Raw genomic sequence first — 18,753 nt, 5'->3', positions numbered from 1 at the left:
GAATAGACTAGATCATGTACCATTCCTATCTAATTGTTATCTCACAATGCACACCGTGACTCCCTACCAGGCCCGATCAACCCTATAACAATCTCGCAACAATAACCGAGAGGTAATTGATGGAAAAGACCGTCCATGTCCTTCATTAGCCAGAGTAAGAACATGCCGATGACTCTCTTTTCCACACCAAGATGAAAACGACGAAAATACAATTATGTAATAAAGTATGAAACATAAGAATGCATCGAACCAAGCGAAAGTCGATAGGCCAAAATCAAGAAAGATGGAATGCACCTTGTCCTTCCTTGATCGCGACGGAGAGTCGCTCCCGGAGGACATCCAGACTGCTGTAGTCGGGCAGCTTGAGGTAGTTGACACAGGTCATAACACTGGGAAGATAGTCGTCGGGCGTGTACGGAGGCTCACTGGGACGGCAGACAACCGTGAAAATCGGTGTCAAACTCTTGAAACCTGTATACACAATTAGCCAAATTCAATATATCTGCATAAAAATACGTACCGCCAATCGGAAGCTTTGGACTTCCAGTGACAAACTGCAAAAAGTCCCGTCGTTGTTGCAAATTAAACTCACTCATCGTTTGCAGCAGGTTCCGTACACTCCGACTGTCCATGTTGAAGCCATGGTCCGCCTTGATTGAGTCCATGAGAGTCTCAATCGACCAATCTTCCTCCGATTGACCGAACAAAATCACCAACTCGCTCGGAGTGAAGGTCTTGAGCGACGAGTAGGCGAATACTTGCGAGAATCCAGACCGGAAGGCTTCCACTTGACGACGGACACCAGATCCCAGCGTCATGTCGACAACCCGGTCCACATAAAGATCAACATTCTCAATCGTCACCAAAGTGTTGGACCCGTCCTCGATCAAATCGATGGATGGGTAACCGGGCAGGGTGAAATCCAAGCCCAGGTCATCCACCTTGACGCCATCGACCTCCACTTGTTGCAGGGCTTGAGCCTTGTCTGAGGCTGACAGATCCTTGTTGTCCTCAACAGCCTTTTTGGCACTTGCAAAGCGTTTCAAGAGCATCAGAGAGTTGGCAAGGTCATGATCAACAGCCTTCACAGTACCAAGCGAGGGCGCCACCGACGATGAGCTGTCCGCAATTCGGAAGAACGCCGAATTGAAGAAGACATCGATGATTCTCGAATCGAGCATCGAACGGGCAACAAATTTACCGAGGATTTTGAAAAGCTGAAGCTGTTTCTTGCCGGACTCTTGGGATGCCTGCGCATCGCTCATGGGCGCAGGGAACAAGCCACGCTTGCCGAAAGCGTATTCATCGTCGTGGTTGCAATCATTCTCCCGCCACATCTTGAGCTTCTTCTTGGAGAACTCCTTCGAGATCGTAGAGTAGAACTCCAACGTAGGACCCAATCCGGTGCCAACCTCCTCGAAGTACTCGATTTCGAGAATACTAGGCGAAGAGCCGTACAGCTCCATAACCTTCATAGCAGACTCGAGAATCCGAGAGCGCGAAATCCGCACCTTCTGTCGCTGAAGTCGGCCCAGGAATGGCCGGTCGTCTGGCCGATCATGACGATTGTCGTCCCCATGCGAGTTATGCCACCTCAGCATCGCGCGCGAGTAGCCGAACGCTGTGGATTGAAGGAAGAGATGCCGTGTCTCAAACGGGAACAAGAACGGGAATAGACGAGCTAGATCTTCGCTCCAGGTGGGAAGGCAGCTGCTCGCCACGATCAGAGGTTCCTCCAGTTGCCGGTTCAGCTTCGCCGTGAGTTTTGTGTTGATGAACTGTGCCAGTGGCTCAGGTTTGATTGCCATGAGGTCCTTGATCTCAGCCAGAATATCATCCAGCGTGGCGTTCATTTCATGCAAGGATCCGAGTAGTCGAAGGATCGAGGCTGTCGTGGGATCCTTGTTGAGTGACCGGGGCATTTCGTTGTCTGCCACAGTAGACTCAGTCAAGCCCGAAGCAGCGGTTGACGGCTCTGGGGGTGGTGGTCCGGGAACCCGCTTGAACTTGATCGTGTGAATAGCCGACCAAACATTTCTTGAGCTAACATCCACGTTTTCACGGTCGTGGTGGACAGCGCGGTAGATAGTCGTCTCATTTGATAGCGGCTTCCCGTCAATGCTGAACTCAATGTGCCAGTCCTGGGACGGGGAGGCAATAGCAGCAGCGTAAGAAGACGGGCGACCGGTCGTGGCTAAGGAATTGCCAGTCGAGGTCTGTGCAGGACGAGATGATGACGACTTGGACACAGGCGTGGATTGAGATGGAGTGGAAACACGGGTTCCGTCCTCTTTCCGCGCCGTAACCTTGCCTGTGGATGCCACCTCCATGTTGACTGCGGATGGATCATGGCCGTGATTTTCAGGCTCATCATCGTCCATATCATCGACAATGGCGTTCAACGCATCAGCACCGTCGCCATCATCATCCTCGTCATCTTCCCCGTCGCTCACTTGTCTCGCATCGGCACACTCGAGGGGCTCGTTGTGTTGCGCTTCTTCCTCATCGTCCTGGGCTTGCTGGTGTCTCCCGGAACGTCTGGGCTTCGCACGTTGGGGTTCCTCAGTAGACGATGGATCATTAACACTGGGCCCATTCGGGCGCGATGATGGATGAGCGGCCGCGGATGAGGAACGAGGAGACTCATTGCCACTTCCGCTTGACTTATCACTGTTCCCAGTGAGCTGCTCCCGAAGCCGTGCAGCATTAGCAAGCTGGGACAAAAGTGTGTCGCGGCTGTTAGAGGCGCGCGGGCGGTCTGCTAAGCTGATTCTCGGATGAAGGAAGTCGTCGAGAGATTTGAAGGTGGCGATGGCATGGATGGACACCATGATGTTTTTGTAGGTGCGGGGGATATCGGAATCTTCGTCAGCGACGAGTTTGAGCCTAATCTGCTTTCCGAGCATGTGAATGGCGTTGCTTCGCGAATTCTCAAGCGAGTTCTGATTGACCGTCATCACCTCGAAATGCTCAGTCCGGCTGAGCAAGTCTTGTAGCTTATTGATTAGCACACTAAACGGCGTTGTAGCAGTGCTTTGGCTTTGTGCCTTTTCTGAGATAGCCGTTCCCATGAAAGCCTGCAGGAAAGCCGTACGAGCCTCGCGCGTCGACGGAGATTGGAAATCACCAAAGACATCCAGAAGCACATTGATGACACCTGAATTGAGTAATTCCGAACTGGTGATACTTTCCAGGGCGTCTCCGTCGAAATAAGACGCAAGCTTCTTGAAGAGTGGGAGACCGTTACGATCCCCAGCAGTGTCCTTGTAGCAGGCTTTGATGTCTGCAGCGAGGGCTTGTAACTGATCGAGGATCTCTAGAGCCTTGTTCCGCATGTCTTTGCCTTCACTGGCTTCATACATTTCGACAAAGGCCCGGGCGTCACGGACGACGAGATCTTGTAGCATAGTTTCAATTTTCGTAGAGAGCCTAGTGTCGAAGGCCAGACTGTCCGACACCGAGATGTCGCCGTCGTCTGGATAGGTATCCTGATCATCATCCTCATCATCATTTTCGTTGTCGTCATCACCGTCTTCATCCTCATCTCCCTCTTGGCCTTCAATATCGGACGTGGGGTTATCGTCCGCGGTTTCATCTCCGTCTGTCGACCGAGCATCATCCATCGTGCTCGTAGACGGCGATCCCTGTATTTGCTTATTCCGCTCAGTGGAGAGGGATTCTTCGGATAGCTTGACAATTTCCGAGATAACACCCTCGCGGTGGAACTGATACTGATAAACATGCTCCAACCGCTGGAACAAAAGTTCCGCACACCGTAGGGCTAGCGATACCAAGGACGGGTGATCCTTCTGTGAAAGAATCGCTCCGAGGAATGATGCGTACGGAACAGTGCGTAGGGCCTCCTCGATCAACGCAATGTCCAAGTTGTGGAGCATTTTGAGCTGCGCAACGAGAACCTTCTGCCGCACGCCCAGATTGACCGTGCTCGAGAAGGCATCCGTCAACGTGGGAAGCAAAATCATAGCGAAACGCTTGAGCTGGGTTTTACATTCCATCAGCAGGGACCGCCGCTTCTTGGCCGATTCCTTCGTCTTGGGCGAGTGGGAGCCGAGTGTCATATTAGTTTCAAAATATGCGCTCAACACGCCATCTTCTTCGCTTGCTTGACTGGCCGGAACTCCAGGCAGAAGCTCGCAAATGACATTGAGGGTCTCAAAAACTTGTTCCCGGGGACGATGGATCAATGCCTGCATGACAAGAACCCCATCCATCTTCACAGACGATTTGTCTAATTGTGGGGGTGAAACACCAGTTAAGATTTGATACAGTGTGTCAACCACATCCATCCGGAGGAGCTCCGCAGATAAACGAGGACTGGCCTTGCAGGTGATGGCGAGAACCCGGAGGAACTGAGTATGGATGTGTGGGCCGATTAAATTGGTGGTTCCGGGCAACAAAAGACGAAGTACAGCTTTGAGCATGGCGGGCTCGATGAGTTCTTCTAACTTTCCTGGCTTATGCTTGAAGCTCTCCACGATTCGAGACACACACAGGCATCCTTGCTCAACAACCTTGGGATCGTTGCTGGAAAGAACATTGAGAAGCGTTGGCATCACATCACGAACGACGGGAAATGAATCTGTAGAAAGATTGCGACAACAGTTCGCAGCGGTGGTCACAGCTGTACGTTGTGTACTAGTTGGGAAAAAGTCAAGGTAGGTCAAGCAAGCTGTCAAACCACCTTCCCGTACGATGGAGCCAGGAAAGTCAACTGAAATCTTGGAGAGAGTCTGGACAAAGTCAGCTTCTGCAGGTCTTTTAAGATAGCCTGAAAGGGAGTGAAACTAACACTAAGAGCTTGCTCGGCCAAATCGATGAACTGAATATCCAAGAGCTTCTGACACAAGACGGGTACAGCGCCACCATATACCACATTGGCTACTGAGCCCTGCAGGGCTTCCATCAAGTTCGCCAAACAGCGGCAGGCAAGGAGCATAATCTCCGGGTTCTCCTCGCCAAATTCACTAGGTTGCATCAATGCAACGAGTTCCTTGACATATGGATCTGGAGCGAAAGCCCCGGCCAGATTATCCTCGTTGGAGACAAGCAGGAGATCAGACAGCTCCTGCAGGGCAATCAATTGGATGGAGGGATCCTCTTTCATGCGTAAGTTGCAGAGAATTTCCCGCAACCGTGAGGTCATCCCCGACATCATACCACTGAGTGCCCGGAGAGTGCTTTGAAGTCCCAGAGGACCGCGACCACCTAAAATGGCGCTGCCGAATGGGTCTCCGTCTTCGTCATCCAAAGCAGAAGGATTTGTGCCATCGTTACTATCGCTGGGCGGCGACGACTCGTGGTCATCCATATCCTCATCATCTTCATCATCTTCTTGCTCTGGACTCGCTATTTCCTCTTCGGCATCTTTCATAATTACATCCTGGTCCGTCCTACCCGAACGCTTCTTGTGTCGACGAGGAGGTGGAGACTGAGTCGTTGCAAGTCGATCTGCTTGGCCTGAGTTGTTAATATCGGGCTAATCCATCATTCTCGAGCCAAAGGACACTTGCATACCTTGCGAGACCTTGGCATGCTTGCTAGACTTTCGTCGGTTGGTTGGAGGAGACGTCGGGATCTTCGGAGTTTCCTCCGTAGGTCGTGAGGACGGACTGTTTGATATGTCAGCCAACATCATGCTAATGACGACAGCCTAGAACCCAACGCTTACCCTGGTTGTGACATTGTCGGACGGGTCCGATTACCACGACGCGTAACAGCGGGAGCAGGAGCGGGAGCCGTCTGAGGAGAAGCACCGAGCCGCTGTCGCTTTGGTCTCTGGGGCGGTGAAGAAGATTTCGGTTGTGTTGGGATATCCAGAGACTGATCAAGGCGAGTATGGGCCTTGCGCTTGCGGGAACGAGGCTGGGCCGGTCCAGCGGCGAGATTCGAGGGCGACGGACCGTGGCTAGTGGACTGGGGGGACTCTGCGGCAACTCTCGCTGCTGAGCGAGTAACTCTGGTAGACATGAGAAGCTGGTCCTTGATATTGCTTGAGGCAGGAAGCGGGAGATGGCAGGGATAGGAGGGATGGGTATGATAAGGTAAAGAGGGTCAATGGCTGATAGAAGGCACAGCAATGTGGACCATTCGCAAGTGAACTGGAGAAGAGGGGAAGGGGAAAGTCTAGCGAAGATAATGGGATGGCCCAACTGCGATCGTTCCGTGAGTACCTTGCCGCCCGGTGTTTTTTCGTAATGATGCGAATACTTTCACCAAAGCGCGCAAAATCTGGCTGTCTATTGCACCTTCAACAATGGGGGCTCGAGTCAAGGTCCCGACGACAACGACAGAGCGGGAGGAAGCGGGAATGAAGCAAAGGCGGGGGGTATGAATGATGAGGCAAGGACGAACAGATCAGTACCTCGAGGTAGAAGAGGCTCTAGAAGCAGCAGCGGTGGTGGTAGCGGTGCGAGTATTATCCGGATAGCTGGACGCAGTGGCGGCGGTTCCAGCAGCGGCGGCGGAAGAGGGTACGGAGCGAGAGTCCTCACGAGGGTCCTGGCGGCGTAAGGTGGCCCTTTGTCTGGCCATAAGTCGAAGTTAGACGGGGAGGGGAAGCGTGAGATCGTGGTCACCGGTTAAGCGCCATCCGTAATCTGAGGGGATGTTGGAATGTTGGAGGTTGGAGAGGGAGTGGCCAAGCGGGTTTGTTTCCGGTGGTCGATAAGAGAGCGAGGGGCGAGAAAGAATAATAGATGTAGATGTAGAGAAAGCAAAGAATGCAATTTGTACGATGATAAAGCAAAGACAGATAGAAAGCAAAGGAAGCAAGATGAGATATAGTAGGAGGTTGAGAAGGAGAAGGAAGAAGAGGGGAGAGAAAGACAAGCTGAGGAAGAGGAAGAAGAGAAGATCCGTCGGTTGGGTTGACGTGGTGGAGGGTCCGGCGTCAGACACCAACGATAATATATATTAAGAGTTTATATGCAGGAATTACTAGTATATCAATAGGACAGTATATAATAGCATATAACTAGGTGTGTTTGAGAATAGTTTTGAGTGAAGTGAAGATCGCTCTCTCGTGGATACCCCGGAATACTACCCCAGTCTGTCACCACTACGCATCGCAATGATTCGACTTTTATGGTGACCGGTGAAATATGATACGATACTGAAAGAAATAAGTACTGATTAATGGCGATATTTCCGGTAGTAGTTTTGACTTGAGAATACGATGTGCTCCGAATACGGAAGGACATTTGAATAGCTTCACTTTTTCCTAATCGGGACATGAATGCGGGCAAGCATCGCCGATTCATACTGTCAATTTAATTCAGCATTCAATACTATTTGTATACATAATCCACTCTTCTGTCCTTTCTTTTCCGTACTCATTTATCACTTTCTAATTCTCCGGCACTGCTCGATCACGTCAACCCGACCGTAGGACACACCACTCTCGCTATATGTATCTTTAGGTATCCAAAGTCAACACCACTGAGTAACTTCTATCCTCTTAATAACTACACAGTAGAGCATCCATGTTGGATCTAAATAAGCTCCTCCGTACTTCGTAGGCTCTCCGATCTGGATTCTGGCATACACTCTGGCTACCCCTCATCACCGAGGTCCAGCATTATTAATAGAAAAGAGCCCTGTTCCTTGCATTTTTCGCCTTTTTTCTCGTGCTTGAGAATAGCAAGAAAGACCGAGTAGGAAACCGACAGAGAATAATAATAATAATATCTCTGCTAAAAGGAAATCCGCCTCCGTGCTTTTTTCAGCTCGCCGCCCGCCTTCGGCTTGTCTCTTTTCGTTCACCTGGAGAAAACTCTCTCGCCTCCTCCTCTCTCCCCCTCATTCTTCCCCATCTTTGCTCCATATCAAACATCCAGATTTGCTCATTATCCCATTAAAAAATCGTCAAAATACATCCCTCCTCTTCAACCGTCCTCGAATTCCATTTCCCCTCCCCGCTAAACCGCCGCCATGACGCAGAGCGACCAGGCTCGCCCCATCCCCAATAACCCTTCAGACGACTATGCCTTTCCCGAAATCCGACTGAAGACCAAGATGGACGACCCGGAGAAGACACCGCTGCTGCTGGTCGCTTGTGGTTCTTTCTCGCCCATTACCTATTTGCATCTGCGCATGTTCGAGATGGCTGCCGATTACGTCAAGTTCAGCACCGACTTTGAGATAATCGGGGGATATTTGTCGCCGGTGTCGGATGCCTATCGCAAGGCTGGTCTGGCCAATGCTGAGGATCGGTATGGTCTTTTCGCTTATTAGTATTGTCGGGATGATGTTAATGCTGTGAAGTATTGCCATGTGCCAACTCGCCGTGGACCAGACTTCCGACTGGCTGATGGTGGACACCTGGGAGCCTCTGCAGAAGGAATACCAACCGACCGCTGTGGTGTTGGACCATATTGACTATGAGATCAACACTGTGCGACAGGGTGTCGAGGCTGGCGATGGTACTCGCAAGCCCGTTCGCGTCGCTCTCTTGGCCGGTGCCGACCTGGTTCATACCATGTCGACCCCTGGTGTGTGGAGTGAGAAGGATTTGGATCACATTCTGGGCAAATACGGGGTATGTTGTGATATTATTGCTTAGATACCCCATCCTAACAGTCAAAGTCCTTCATCGTCGAGCGCAGCGGAACCGACATCGACGAAGCCCTCGCAGCCCTTCAACCATGGAAAGACAACATATATGTCATTCAACAACTTATCCAGAACGACGTCAGCAGTACAAAGATCCGACTGTTCCTGCGACGTGAGATGAGCGTCCGCTACCTGATCCCAGTCCCGGTCATCCACTACATCGAACAACACCACCTCTACGAAGACGAAGGTTCGACCGGTGTCTCTGACAAAGGCAAGGCCAAGCAAGACATCAGTGGCTCAGCATGATTCATGTCTGAAATGACTTGTTGTCTTCCGCCCGCGCTTTACGATAGGATATTCACGACCTGTCGAATCGCCACAACCATGTCCACGAAGTAAATGCCCCTTTATCTCGGTCAGCCCAACGGCACGTTCGATGGCCCTTCCATTCGGCCTCTACGACTTCGTTCCGTCCCCGTTTAGCAGCAGCGCCGTGTTCAATAACACCCTAGAACGAATACGATTAATCACGATAGACCTGGACCTCCCAATCAATAATCATGGTCAGCATGCTGGAAAGAACCATCGGCCCCCGACGCGACATGCTCAATCTCAACATTTCCAGGCGTTCTTCTGTTTTGGTTTATAACGAGGAAAAAAAGACACTTCTGGCATAGACCTAGTGACCTGCCTTTTGTTTTCCTTGATATGTTTTTTTTTTTTTTTTTTTCTGATGATGGATTTATACTACTATACCCTGAGTCCGATGCCATTTTTACGATCTTGTCTTTTTACTTCAGATAGAGAATAGGAAGAATGAATTACTTTTGTTCCGACCTATCTACCTAGACTGTATCGTCTGTAGCCTTTATGTACGAGCTGATGCAAGATGGACATGGATATCCAGAGATACCAAGAAAGAAGTAAAGAAATCCCAAAACCCTTGTTCAAAAGAATTAAAAAGAAGAAAAGAGAAAGCTGCATGAGTTCATGCATCATAATCATAACCATCATTATCCAACCAGACCAATCCCAATAAATATGTGTGAAGGTGTATGTACAGCCCTTAACCAAGCAAGGCATATTAGTGTATGAATAAAAATGAAGATAACCTCAAGAAATGAAAATGAGAAGAGATCGATGAATGCCAAAATGAAATATAAAAAAGAACGATGTGAAGAAGATCGATGAAACTGTGCAGGTGAAAAAGATAGTGAATGAGATCAGTCACTCCACAGCTCCTCCACCTCCATGACGCCCAGAATCACTTCTGGGTTTGCCTCGTCGACTCCAGCGATTACTGAAGCCCGATAGCTCTCGCTGACGAGCCTCCGCACTTCGTCCAGGGTGCTCGAAGCAGGCACGCAGAGGAACTGTTCCTGCGGGACGGAGACGGAGACGCCGGAGGCGGAGATTTCGGAAAGAACCATGTCCACGTTGTAACCGGTTGTGAGAGAGCGGAGGTGGCGGGGAGTGACGAGAGAGGTCGAGGAGGTAGTGGAGGATGTGGAGTGTGCGATAGAGACCCAGGATTTGGCATCCGGGTGTTGGACGGCGGCTAAAAGGATGTCGAGGAGGCGGATCTCGTGGCCAGAGACATTGGGTATCTCATCAAGAGGAACGAAACGACTTGAAATAAGGTCTTGCTTTTGCTGCGTCTGCGATTCATCATCTGACGGGCGAGACTGCAAATAATCCGACGACGTGGACGCCAACGGAGACGTGGACAACATGCTCATAGGAGTCGTTGCTGCAGTCGCAGCAGCAGCAGTGGCCGCTCCAATAGCACCGCCAGGATGGAAACTCTTGAAAACTTCTGCAGGGCCGCGTTCCGGGGTATTATGCAGTCGCTGCGCCGTTGCCAGTGCTAGGGCATCACCCAGCGCTAGGGCCACCGTTGTCGACGAGGTCGGGGCACTGAGACCAAAGGATGACTCTTCGTCTTCATGGATCGGAGCAGGGAGGGAAATGGCCATGTCCGGAGATTGGAACGAGACGAGCGGACAGGTCGACGGGTGCGTATGCGAAGTGATTGCGATAATGGGGACCGTTGGAGGAATATGAGGGAGGAACAGAAGGAGTTCCTGGGTGCGACCAGAGAACGAAATCAAGAGCAGGGTATCATTCTAAGAAATGTCAGCAATGTATTCTATATTCTCTCGCAGTCCTGGTGTAACATACCTCACGAATGACCCCCAGATCCCCATGCAGCGCCTCCGTCGGATGCAAGAACATACTAAAAATGCCCAAGCTATTCATCGTCGCCTCAATCTTCCTCGCAATCTTTCCACTCTTCCCGACGCCACAAAACACCAGCTTCCCTCCATTCTGTATAGTCCATACGATCTTGTCCACCGCGCGCACTAGGTTCTCCTGCGCAAGGCCGTCCGTCTGATAGAGGCGCTCGAGATGAGCCAACGCCGCACGCTCCGTCGAAAGCACATGGATCGCTGTCAGGAGAGAAGAGGTAGCATCTTTGGTAGATCCGTTTGGAGAACCCTCTGGCATGTCAGGAGGGGTCAATGGTCCCGCGGGGAACTCCTCGTGAACGGAGGCTGGCATCGCAACAGACAGCGGGGTCGCCTTGACGCGTTGCTGAAGAAGGGAGGCGTGCATCGACCGGGAGAAAAAGGAATGAAGGGAAGATGTCTCCCTGGAAAAAAGAGTGGGTATAAAAATAATAATATAGAAGAAAGAAAGAAAGAAAACAAAACAAGGCTGGAATCGAAGAAAAAAAGAACTCGGAACGCGGGGATGTGGGAAAAAGGAAGAGACTCCGATTATCTCGCCATGTCGGAGATAAAAAATCAGTAAATACCAGCCAATCCTCGCTGCATTCACTGCACAAACGACAAGAAGGGACAAGACGAAGTGAATTCGGACGGCAGATATTCATTTTGGGTCCACTATCACACCATAGCTACTAGAACATTCTCGCTCTAAAAGTAACAGAATTCACTTTCCGAGGCCCGATATCGTACATCTCCACACTATCTACTAATGTAGTGAAAATCAAGAAATCGGCTTGATTCCCTTGTGAATCGCTGCAATCCCACCTGTCAGGTTCTCAAATCCTCGTCCGGGAATCATAAACCCGGCCTTTTGGATCATCCCCCGGAATTCCTCTTGGCTGGGGAACTGTTCGATACTCTCCACCAGATACTGATAGCTATCCCGATCCCCAGCAACCAAGTGCCCAATCAACGGGATCGCGCTGAAGCTCCAGCGCTTGTAGACCGCATTGAACAGCTCGTTGTCCACCTTGCTGAACTCCATGCACGCAAACACACCACCGGGCTTCAGAACCCGGAACGCCTCATTCAACGCTGCCTGCTTGTCCGTAAAGTTGCGAATCCCAAAGACCACCGTGTAGAGGTCGACCGAGTTATCCGGGATAGAAGGCATGGTCTGTGCATTGGCTTCCATAAACGATAGACGGTTCGTGTTGTAGTACGGCGTGTCGATGCTGCGCTTCTTCCCCTCCGCCAGCATGTCCGGGTTGATGTCGGAGATCGTCACCCGCGTGTTGAGGTCGTGGTTGATATTTGTGGCATGGTCCAGCATGCGAAAAGCGATGTCGCCAGTCCCGCCGGCGATATCCAGGATATTCCAGCCTCTACCGGTCGAGTCGGTGTCGCGCGACGGCAGAGCAGACCCGGGGTTCAACGAGCGTACAAAATGGTCTTTCCAGAGACGGTGGATTCCCAGCGACATAAGGTCGTTCATCGTATCGTACGAGCTGGCTACGGAGCTGAAGACAGCTCCCACTGTTCCGCATCAGTCTCGTTAGCTAATCCTTGTTCCAGTGCCAATTGAAATGGACGAACCCATTGACTCTTTTTGTGCCTCGGGTACATCCTTGAATCCGAAGTGCGTCGTCTGTCCATCCTTTCTTGGCTGGTCCTGAGCACGCAGGGAGCAGGAGAAGCACCGGTAGGGCGTCGGTGCCGCCAACCTCCGCTTCGCACTGTAATGCAGACTCCGCCAGAGGGGCCGAGACATGGTGGAGTTTCGTAGAAAGACGAAAAGGAAAATATAAAATAAGAAAAACAGGGGTTGATGAGTCTCGACGAACAATTGAAAGGGTGGCAGAGGTTTGCGGTCGAAACAGCCCTCTTCCTGGACTTTTTTCTGCCGATTGGCGGAAGCTCGTCAATTACCCAAATGGGTTACTATGGCTTTTACAGGTACATCTCAGAGGTTACCATCCTGTTCTTGTTTTCAATCATGATTAACTGAAAATTGGACGCTTTAAATTCGCACGCATAATTTCCACGTCTCTCTGATTGAATCCCAGGTGACTCTTCAAGTACCCCTCCACGCCCCTCTCAAAGGAGTTTTCTATCTCCTGCAAGAATCCCACCATGGCATTCGCACGGACATTACAAAGCTGCAACATGCCTATACTCTCCGGCCCGGCCCCTGCACCTGCATAGAATTGAAGCATTTTTGTCAAGGATGGTCGATGTGCTTCCATGCCGATACGAGTCAGAGCGTAGTCATGGGTTATTGCTCCGCACGAGCTACCCGCCAGGCGCAGAATTAATGCTGCCAGTACTCCAGAACGATCTTTGCCAGCTGCGAGTATCCATGAGAAGAGCATGATTACCGGTAGAAGCACCAGAACTTACCCGAGCAATGAAAGAGAAAAGGCTTTTGCGGTGCATCTCGAATATGCTGAAAGACCATTTGAAAGATCGGCGCAGAAACCTTCATGATATCCAGATACATCTTCGCATACCCACTGGCACCGTCGTCTCCATGGGCAAAGTCCCGAGGATCAACCGGAACTGGGGTACATGTATATGGTGCCCAGACTGTCCGAATGCCCTCTATATCAGGACTGGGGGATTGCATGCGCTCCCCTTGGTGGCGTAGGTCAAAGATAACAGTGATGCCGAGCTGGCGAAGAAGAAATACTCTGCCTTCTGGAGGAATATTTCCCAGTGCCCCAGAACGGTAAGCGAACCCGGGGCGAACTGATAACTGGGATGAGCCGCTGGCATATCCGCTGATGTCGCGGGCATTGACAACTCCCGGAATCGCGACAAAGGGTGGCCGCGACATGATGCTGTCCACGATTTCATTTGGAATCTGGGTGCGGATGTCTGTCGCGAGTAACTTTTGCAGGTTATATTGCGGTTCCATTGCGATCTGAGATTTTGGCTCTAGACTGTTCGTAGTGTTGTCACTGTTGGCAGTTGTGGAGAGCTTACTCCTAATGTTCTTGCACATAAGATGCCTTTACCATGCCAGTAAGGGAGCTCAATCGTAGTATGGCACAGGCAACCTGTGACGAGGCCAATGACCTCCACGGTTGTTCTCTTACTTCTGCAGACCTCTTCAGCTCAAGAGTAAGATCAAATTGTTGTGCAACCGAGATGAGAACCTCGTCATTGTCCGGGAATTTGGATCCAGGGGCGCATCGAATTGACATCATCCTGTCAAACATTGGGTCATTCCTAGACTTCCCAGGCACTAACACATCATTTTCGCCTAGTCCTTGAAGTAGCAGTAATACAATCTGTAAAGGGCCATTTTCTTTCCATCTTAAACTATGTCCGAAAAGGGAAAAATTGATAGACCCCCATTCGGCTAAGCTCGGCGCTCACATGACGTCGGCCACCGCGAATAGCCGCTCTCCGCATCTGCCCCGGATTCACCTACTGAGCCTCAAGAAGGGCCTCCTCGTCCACCCCCAGCGGCTGCTGGATTTTGATTTTCACCATGACATTCATTGAGCACTCATGATGTCTTTGAGTCTCCTTAGACGCCTTCCGCGGGCGGTTCCTGTTCCCCGGCCTGCTAGAGTCACAGCACGATGGAGCAGTTCGTTATCGCAGCGTCCGGGGTCGGATCGGTAGGTGCCAGGACTTTCAGTTTCCTTTCGGAGAATGAAAGGACAATTGATTAAACAGTGGCTAATAGATAATCTCCTGATAGTGTCCAATTTCCAGGTGCCGTAAACAGCAAATTCACAACCGACATGGCGTTTATGAAGCCCTCTGATATGCCCTACATTCCGACCTACAGAGTCATGGATTCGGATGGTGTGCTGGTTGGCAAGGATAAAGAACGACCTGTTAATGTCTCAGATGAAGAGATCCTGACGTGGTATAAGAATATGTTAAGTGGTGTGTGAAACTGTTAGCTAGGGATGGATATATATAATGGGGGTAGGAGCTGATTAATGTTTGTCGGACAGTGAGCATTATGGATGGAATCATGTTCGAGGCACAAAGACAAGGTCGTCTAAGCTTCTATATGGTGAGTGACTACTCGATCGAAAATAATTAGACCGGCCATTGACAACCCCAGGTATCCGCAGGTGAAGAAGGCATCAGTGTCGGATCCGCAGCAGCATTGACCCCAGACGATACGGTATTCGCACAATATCGAGAGGCAGGAGTCTTTCAACAGCGTGGTTTTACCTTAAAAGACTTTATGAGCCAGCTTTTCGCCAATAAAAATGATAGCGGCAAGGGCCGAAATATGCCCGTGCATTACGGATCAAACTATCCTCGCAATGTTAGTACCAACTGCGCCAAAAGGAGTGAAAACACCTTGACTTACCATCTCAATCAGCACACCATTTCCTCCCCCCTAGCAACCCAAATCCCTCAAGCCTCCGGGGCAGCCTATGCGCTCAAACTCCAAGCCCTCCAAAACCCTAACATCCCACCCCGTATCGTCGCCTGCTACTTCGGCGAAGGCGCCGCTAGCGAAGGCGACTTCCACGCCGGCCTCAACATTGCCGCCACCCGTTCGTGTCCGGTTGTCTTCGTCTGCCGCAACAACGGCTATGCAATCTCCACCCCAACTCTGGAACAATACCGCGGTGACGGCATTGCCAGCCGCGGCCTGGGCTATGGAATTGACACGATCCGCGTTGATGGGAACGACATTTTTGCCGTCTACGAAGCAACACGGGAAGCGCGCCGGATTGCCCTCGAAGACGGCGGTAAACCAGTCCTCGTCGAAGCAATGAGCTACCGCGTCTCCCACCACAGCACAAGTGACGATAGTTTTGCGTACCGGGCCCGCGTGGAAGTTGAAGACTGGAAACGCCGCGACAACCCAATTATCCGACTGCGGAAGTGGCTGGAGAACCAGGGGTTATGGAACGAGGATCTCGAGCGGGATACCCGGAGTCAAATGCGGAAGGCTGTCTTGCAGGAGTTTGGAGCCGCAGAGCGTGAGAAGAAACCGCCTATCAGGGTTGCTTTTGAGGACGTTTATGAAGAGGTTACCGAGGAGGCGCAGGCGCAGATGAAGGAGCTTCGGAGGATTCTGGAGACGTATCCAGAGGAGTATGATGTGCGGCAGTATGAAGATGGGGTGAATAGTCTGTAGCGGTGACGTTTCAATACAGGCATGCAGTGTAACTGAACTTTTGCATGCTACGCCTACTGAATATATTGTGTCTAGTGGTTTCATGTCACTTTTCTCTGTTTCTACAAACCCTCGTTCATTTTTCCTTAGTACACAGCCCTAAGTAGCCCCAATCTGGAACTCACCGCCCACAAGCTCCTCACTAAGCTCCCACAACTGATCCGCCAAGTTCCCATCGTGGGCATATTCTCTTGTCTCACAGACCTGGCAGTCCTGAAGATACGCTCCACTCTGGTTTGCGAGATCGGGAGATAGCACAGCAACCAGAGTAGTAGAAATACCTTGCTCTAAAGACTTTGGCGACGGCTTTTCAAACGGGAATCCGGTTTTCTTGCGGGATAATGCGTCCATCGACGCAAAATCGATGTCCGGGAGGTGAGTTACAAGAGATGTGCCGAGGATGACTAGTCGTTGTTTAGTATTTATAACAAAAAATAGATGGCATGAATTTGAAAAACATACAGCCCGGGTGAACAGCAAATGCCTGTACACCATACTTCTCAGCACGTTTCGCCAGACCAACGGTGAATAGGATATTGGCGGTCTTGGATTGCGCATAAGCCGCCATAGGGTCATATGTTTTGCCGTCCTGCGTTCAACTCAGGTCAAAAAATAATCGTGTATAAAGTAAGCCGCAACAAAGTACGAACCGAAAAATTCCAATCTCCGAAATCAAACGGCGCCATCTTATAAGCACCGCTACTGAGATTCACGATCCTGGCCCCAGGCCCTGCATCCAAGATCGCCGGCATGAGCATCTTTGTAAACAGGAAATGTCCCAAATGATTAATCGCCAGTGTCCTCTCGATTCCATTGTTATTCTTGGCCGATGGGATTGCCATAACGCCCGCGTTGTTGATAAGTATATCGATCTTGTCCACGAGGCCTAGGATCTGGGTTGCGGCTTTGCGCACGAAGTCGAAGTCACTGAGCTCAATGGGGATAAATGTGGCTTGGGTTTGAGGGGAGATTTCTTTGACCGAGTCGAGTACGGATTGGACTCTGGGTAAGTTGCGGGCGAGGAGGAGTAGGTGAGATGGCTGAAACTTGGATAGAGCAATGGCGGTTGCTGCTCCAAGTCCTCTTTCGCTGGTGCCGGTTATTGCCACTGTAGTCTGTTAGAATTGGGGAGGCTGATGTGATGTTTCCAAAGGGTTGCTTGTACGGACCGGTTTTCCCTTGGATGGATTGGCCCCATCTCTCGATCACTGATTGACCCTCAGTATAGAAGTTGAAGTCGGACATTGTGAGAGTACGAAAACTGCTGGCTTGAATTGTATTATCGGAGGATGAGGAGCGTGACGTCTTTATATCCATTGTAGATCAGACCGTTTATGAAGATAAATTGTCAGCATACTGCGTTATCTCCGACATCCAGTCAGCAATATACATTAGGTCCAAGAACTATAATCGCATATACAAGTAGAAACCTGAACTATTGAGTACTGCATAAAGGATTTCATAAAGGAAGCTAGACACAGATTTCATCTGCAGGTTCCAAGCGTCACTTCGAAATCCTAGGCAGGTGACCATCCATCCTTCCCCATGGCTTCTACAGCAAAAAACGGTGTTCAGGCTAGGGTTGGTGAGACAGGGAAGGGATCCTCCGAACAGCACCTGCTTTGGCACCGAAATTTCTTGCATACCTTTGTTTGCAGGGGCCGGGAATATCACCTGGAAGTAATATCCAAGTTAGTAAACCAACGAAGTACCACTGTACATGGTATGCGCATACCTCTCTTTGCCGGATATTCATAATGTCCTGGTCGATACCAAGAACCTCCAAATGCCCTGTCACCTTCGAGAATAAATGTCCTAAGTCCAGTTTACAAGCATCACCCGTTGAACCTCCCCCCGACTTCCATTCAACCAAAGCCCCGCATCTGATCTCAATTGGTCATGAGGTTTGCTCCATCCGCTCACGACAACAAGCGTGGGAAATAGCGACCACGGGGAGTTATATACGCATCATGTTCTATTTTCGATGAAGTGTACGCGCCAGCGAAATCATCATGCACTTGAGTGATCAACTACCATAGATAAGCATGATCGGACAGCTTACTGGCATTTGCACTAACTTGTAAGTGCATGAATTCCTGGCGAGTGAGAATGTTACCGGAGCACGCCAATCCAATGACTTGGGAAATCCACGATGTACGCGCATCCTAGGTAAAAGTAGGCTTCAAAACAAAAGAAAGAGACTTCCGAAAGTCCTCAAGTTGACGATCTATTTAATCGAGAATCTCATCTGCAAGCTCAGGCTCTATGCTGGGGAATTCCAGGAATTGTTCATCTTGCTGCTGGTTCAACTGTTGGATAATCTCACACAGAACCTCGTGCTTCCGTGCCTCGGCATTTTCTGGGTGATGAGATGGATCAGAAGATTTCACTGAAGAACTTTCAGTCATGGTGGCCGCGATCGTTGTGAGAATAAAGGACATATAATACGTACGTTATGTGGTAGGCGATCTTCACGCTCTGGCAGCTAATAGAGAATTTTTCTTCTTTTTCATCTTATTTGAAGGAGTACCTTAGCTATATAAGCAAGCACAAATATTCACCTAACATAAGTCACTTGTCCTCTTTCGCATTGAGAAGAGATGTCAAGCACACAGATTATATGTGCTAGGCCATTTGCTAGTAGTGAGTGGCTAAAATCAGCGACCCTGTACATTCTCGACTCAAGGGAAAAGTAGAACAAACGGTCTGAAACCTGACTTGGTCTGCAGTACTGTAGCCATTGGAAAAGAGGCGCAAAGACGGCGTAATAGTAAATGGAAATATCCG

The 18,753-nt window shown here is 50.3% G+C and overlaps 8 protein-coding genes across 8 annotated transcripts; 2 read left to right on the top strand and 6 right to left on the bottom strand.

Annotated features, from left to right (window-relative positions):
- Window positions 1-274: 274 nt before the first annotated feature.
- UFD4 (HECT-type E3 ubiquitin transferase UFD4) lies at window positions 275-6,552 on the bottom strand (the record flags this gene model as incomplete). The annotated part of the gene is made up of 6 exons (XM_043284077.1): window positions 275-471; window positions 521-4,751; window positions 4,811-5,469; window positions 5,536-5,630; window positions 5,690-5,977; window positions 6,383-6,552. The coding sequence occupies 6 exons, from the start codon at window positions 6,550-6,552 to the stop codon at window positions 275-277; spliced, it is 5,640 nt and encodes a 1,879-aa protein (XP_043141292.1).
- A 1,398-nt stretch (window positions 6,553-7,950) lies between these two features.
- ACHE_80678A (nicotinamide/nicotinic acid mononucleotide adenylyltransferase) lies at window positions 7,951-8,880 on the top strand (the record flags this gene model as incomplete). The annotated part of the gene is made up of 3 exons (XM_043284076.1): window positions 7,951-8,231; window positions 8,284-8,557; window positions 8,605-8,880. 3 exons carry the CDS (start codon window positions 7,951-7,953, stop codon window positions 8,878-8,880), a joined length of 831 nt encoding a protein of 276 aa, XP_043141291.1.
- Window positions 8,881-9,797: 917 nt separating this feature from the next.
- ACHE_80677S (uncharacterized protein) lies at window positions 9,798-11,190 on the bottom strand (the record flags this gene model as incomplete). The annotated part of the gene is made up of 2 exons (XM_043284073.1): window positions 9,798-10,700; window positions 10,756-11,190. 2 exons carry the CDS (start codon window positions 11,188-11,190, stop codon window positions 9,798-9,800), a joined length of 1,338 nt encoding a protein of 445 aa, XP_043141290.1.
- Window positions 11,191-11,586: 396 nt separating this feature from the next.
- COQ5 (class I SAM-dependent methyltransferase) lies at window positions 11,587-12,576 on the bottom strand (the record flags this gene model as incomplete). Its single annotated transcript, XM_043284072.1, has 2 exons — window positions 11,587-12,341; window positions 12,402-12,576. 2 exons carry the CDS (start codon window positions 12,574-12,576, stop codon window positions 11,587-11,589), a joined length of 930 nt encoding a protein of 309 aa, XP_043141289.1.
- A 603-nt stretch (window positions 12,577-13,179) lies between these two features.
- ACHE_80675S (tyrosine-protein phosphatase) lies at window positions 13,180-13,722 on the bottom strand (the record flags this gene model as incomplete). Its single annotated transcript, XM_043284071.1, has 1 exon — window positions 13,180-13,722. One exon carries the CDS (start codon window positions 13,720-13,722, stop codon window positions 13,180-13,182), a length of 543 nt encoding a protein of 180 aa, XP_043141288.1.
- A 599-nt stretch (window positions 13,723-14,321) lies between these two features.
- On the top strand, window positions 14,322-15,927 carry ACHE_80674A (thiamine pyrophosphate-dependent dehydrogenase E1 component subunit alpha; the record flags this gene model as incomplete). Its single annotated transcript, XM_043284070.1, has 5 exons — window positions 14,322-14,434; window positions 14,518-14,708; window positions 14,780-14,841; window positions 14,893-15,102; window positions 15,160-15,927. 5 exons carry the CDS (start codon window positions 14,322-14,324, stop codon window positions 15,925-15,927), a joined length of 1,344 nt encoding a protein of 447 aa, XP_043141287.1.
- A 138-nt stretch (window positions 15,928-16,065) lies between these two features.
- ACHE_80673S (uncharacterized protein) lies at window positions 16,066-17,211 on the bottom strand (the record flags this gene model as incomplete). The annotated part of the gene is made up of 4 exons (XM_043284069.1): window positions 16,066-16,370; window positions 16,429-16,555; window positions 16,617-17,074; window positions 17,136-17,211. The coding sequence occupies 4 exons, from the start codon at window positions 17,209-17,211 to the stop codon at window positions 16,066-16,068; spliced, it is 966 nt and encodes a 321-aa protein (XP_043141286.1).
- Window positions 17,212-18,197: 986 nt separating this feature from the next.
- Window positions 18,198-18,374, bottom strand: ACHE_80672S (uncharacterized protein; the record flags this gene model as incomplete). Its single annotated transcript, XM_043284068.1, has 1 exon — window positions 18,198-18,374. The coding sequence occupies one exon, from the start codon at window positions 18,372-18,374 to the stop codon at window positions 18,198-18,200; it is 177 nt and encodes a 58-aa protein (XP_043141285.1).
- Window positions 18,375-18,753: the final 379 nt, after the last annotated feature.

The sequence above is a fragment of the Aspergillus chevalieri genome, chromosome 8 (genome assembly GCF_016861735.1).
Source record: "Aspergillus chevalieri M1 DNA, chromosome 8, nearly complete sequence".
Taxonomy (NCBI): domain Eukaryota; kingdom Fungi; phylum Ascomycota; class Eurotiomycetes; order Eurotiales; family Aspergillaceae; genus Aspergillus; species Aspergillus chevalieri.
The sequence above is the reverse complement of the archived record's forward strand: the minus strand, read 5'-3'. Positions and strand labels throughout refer to the sequence as shown.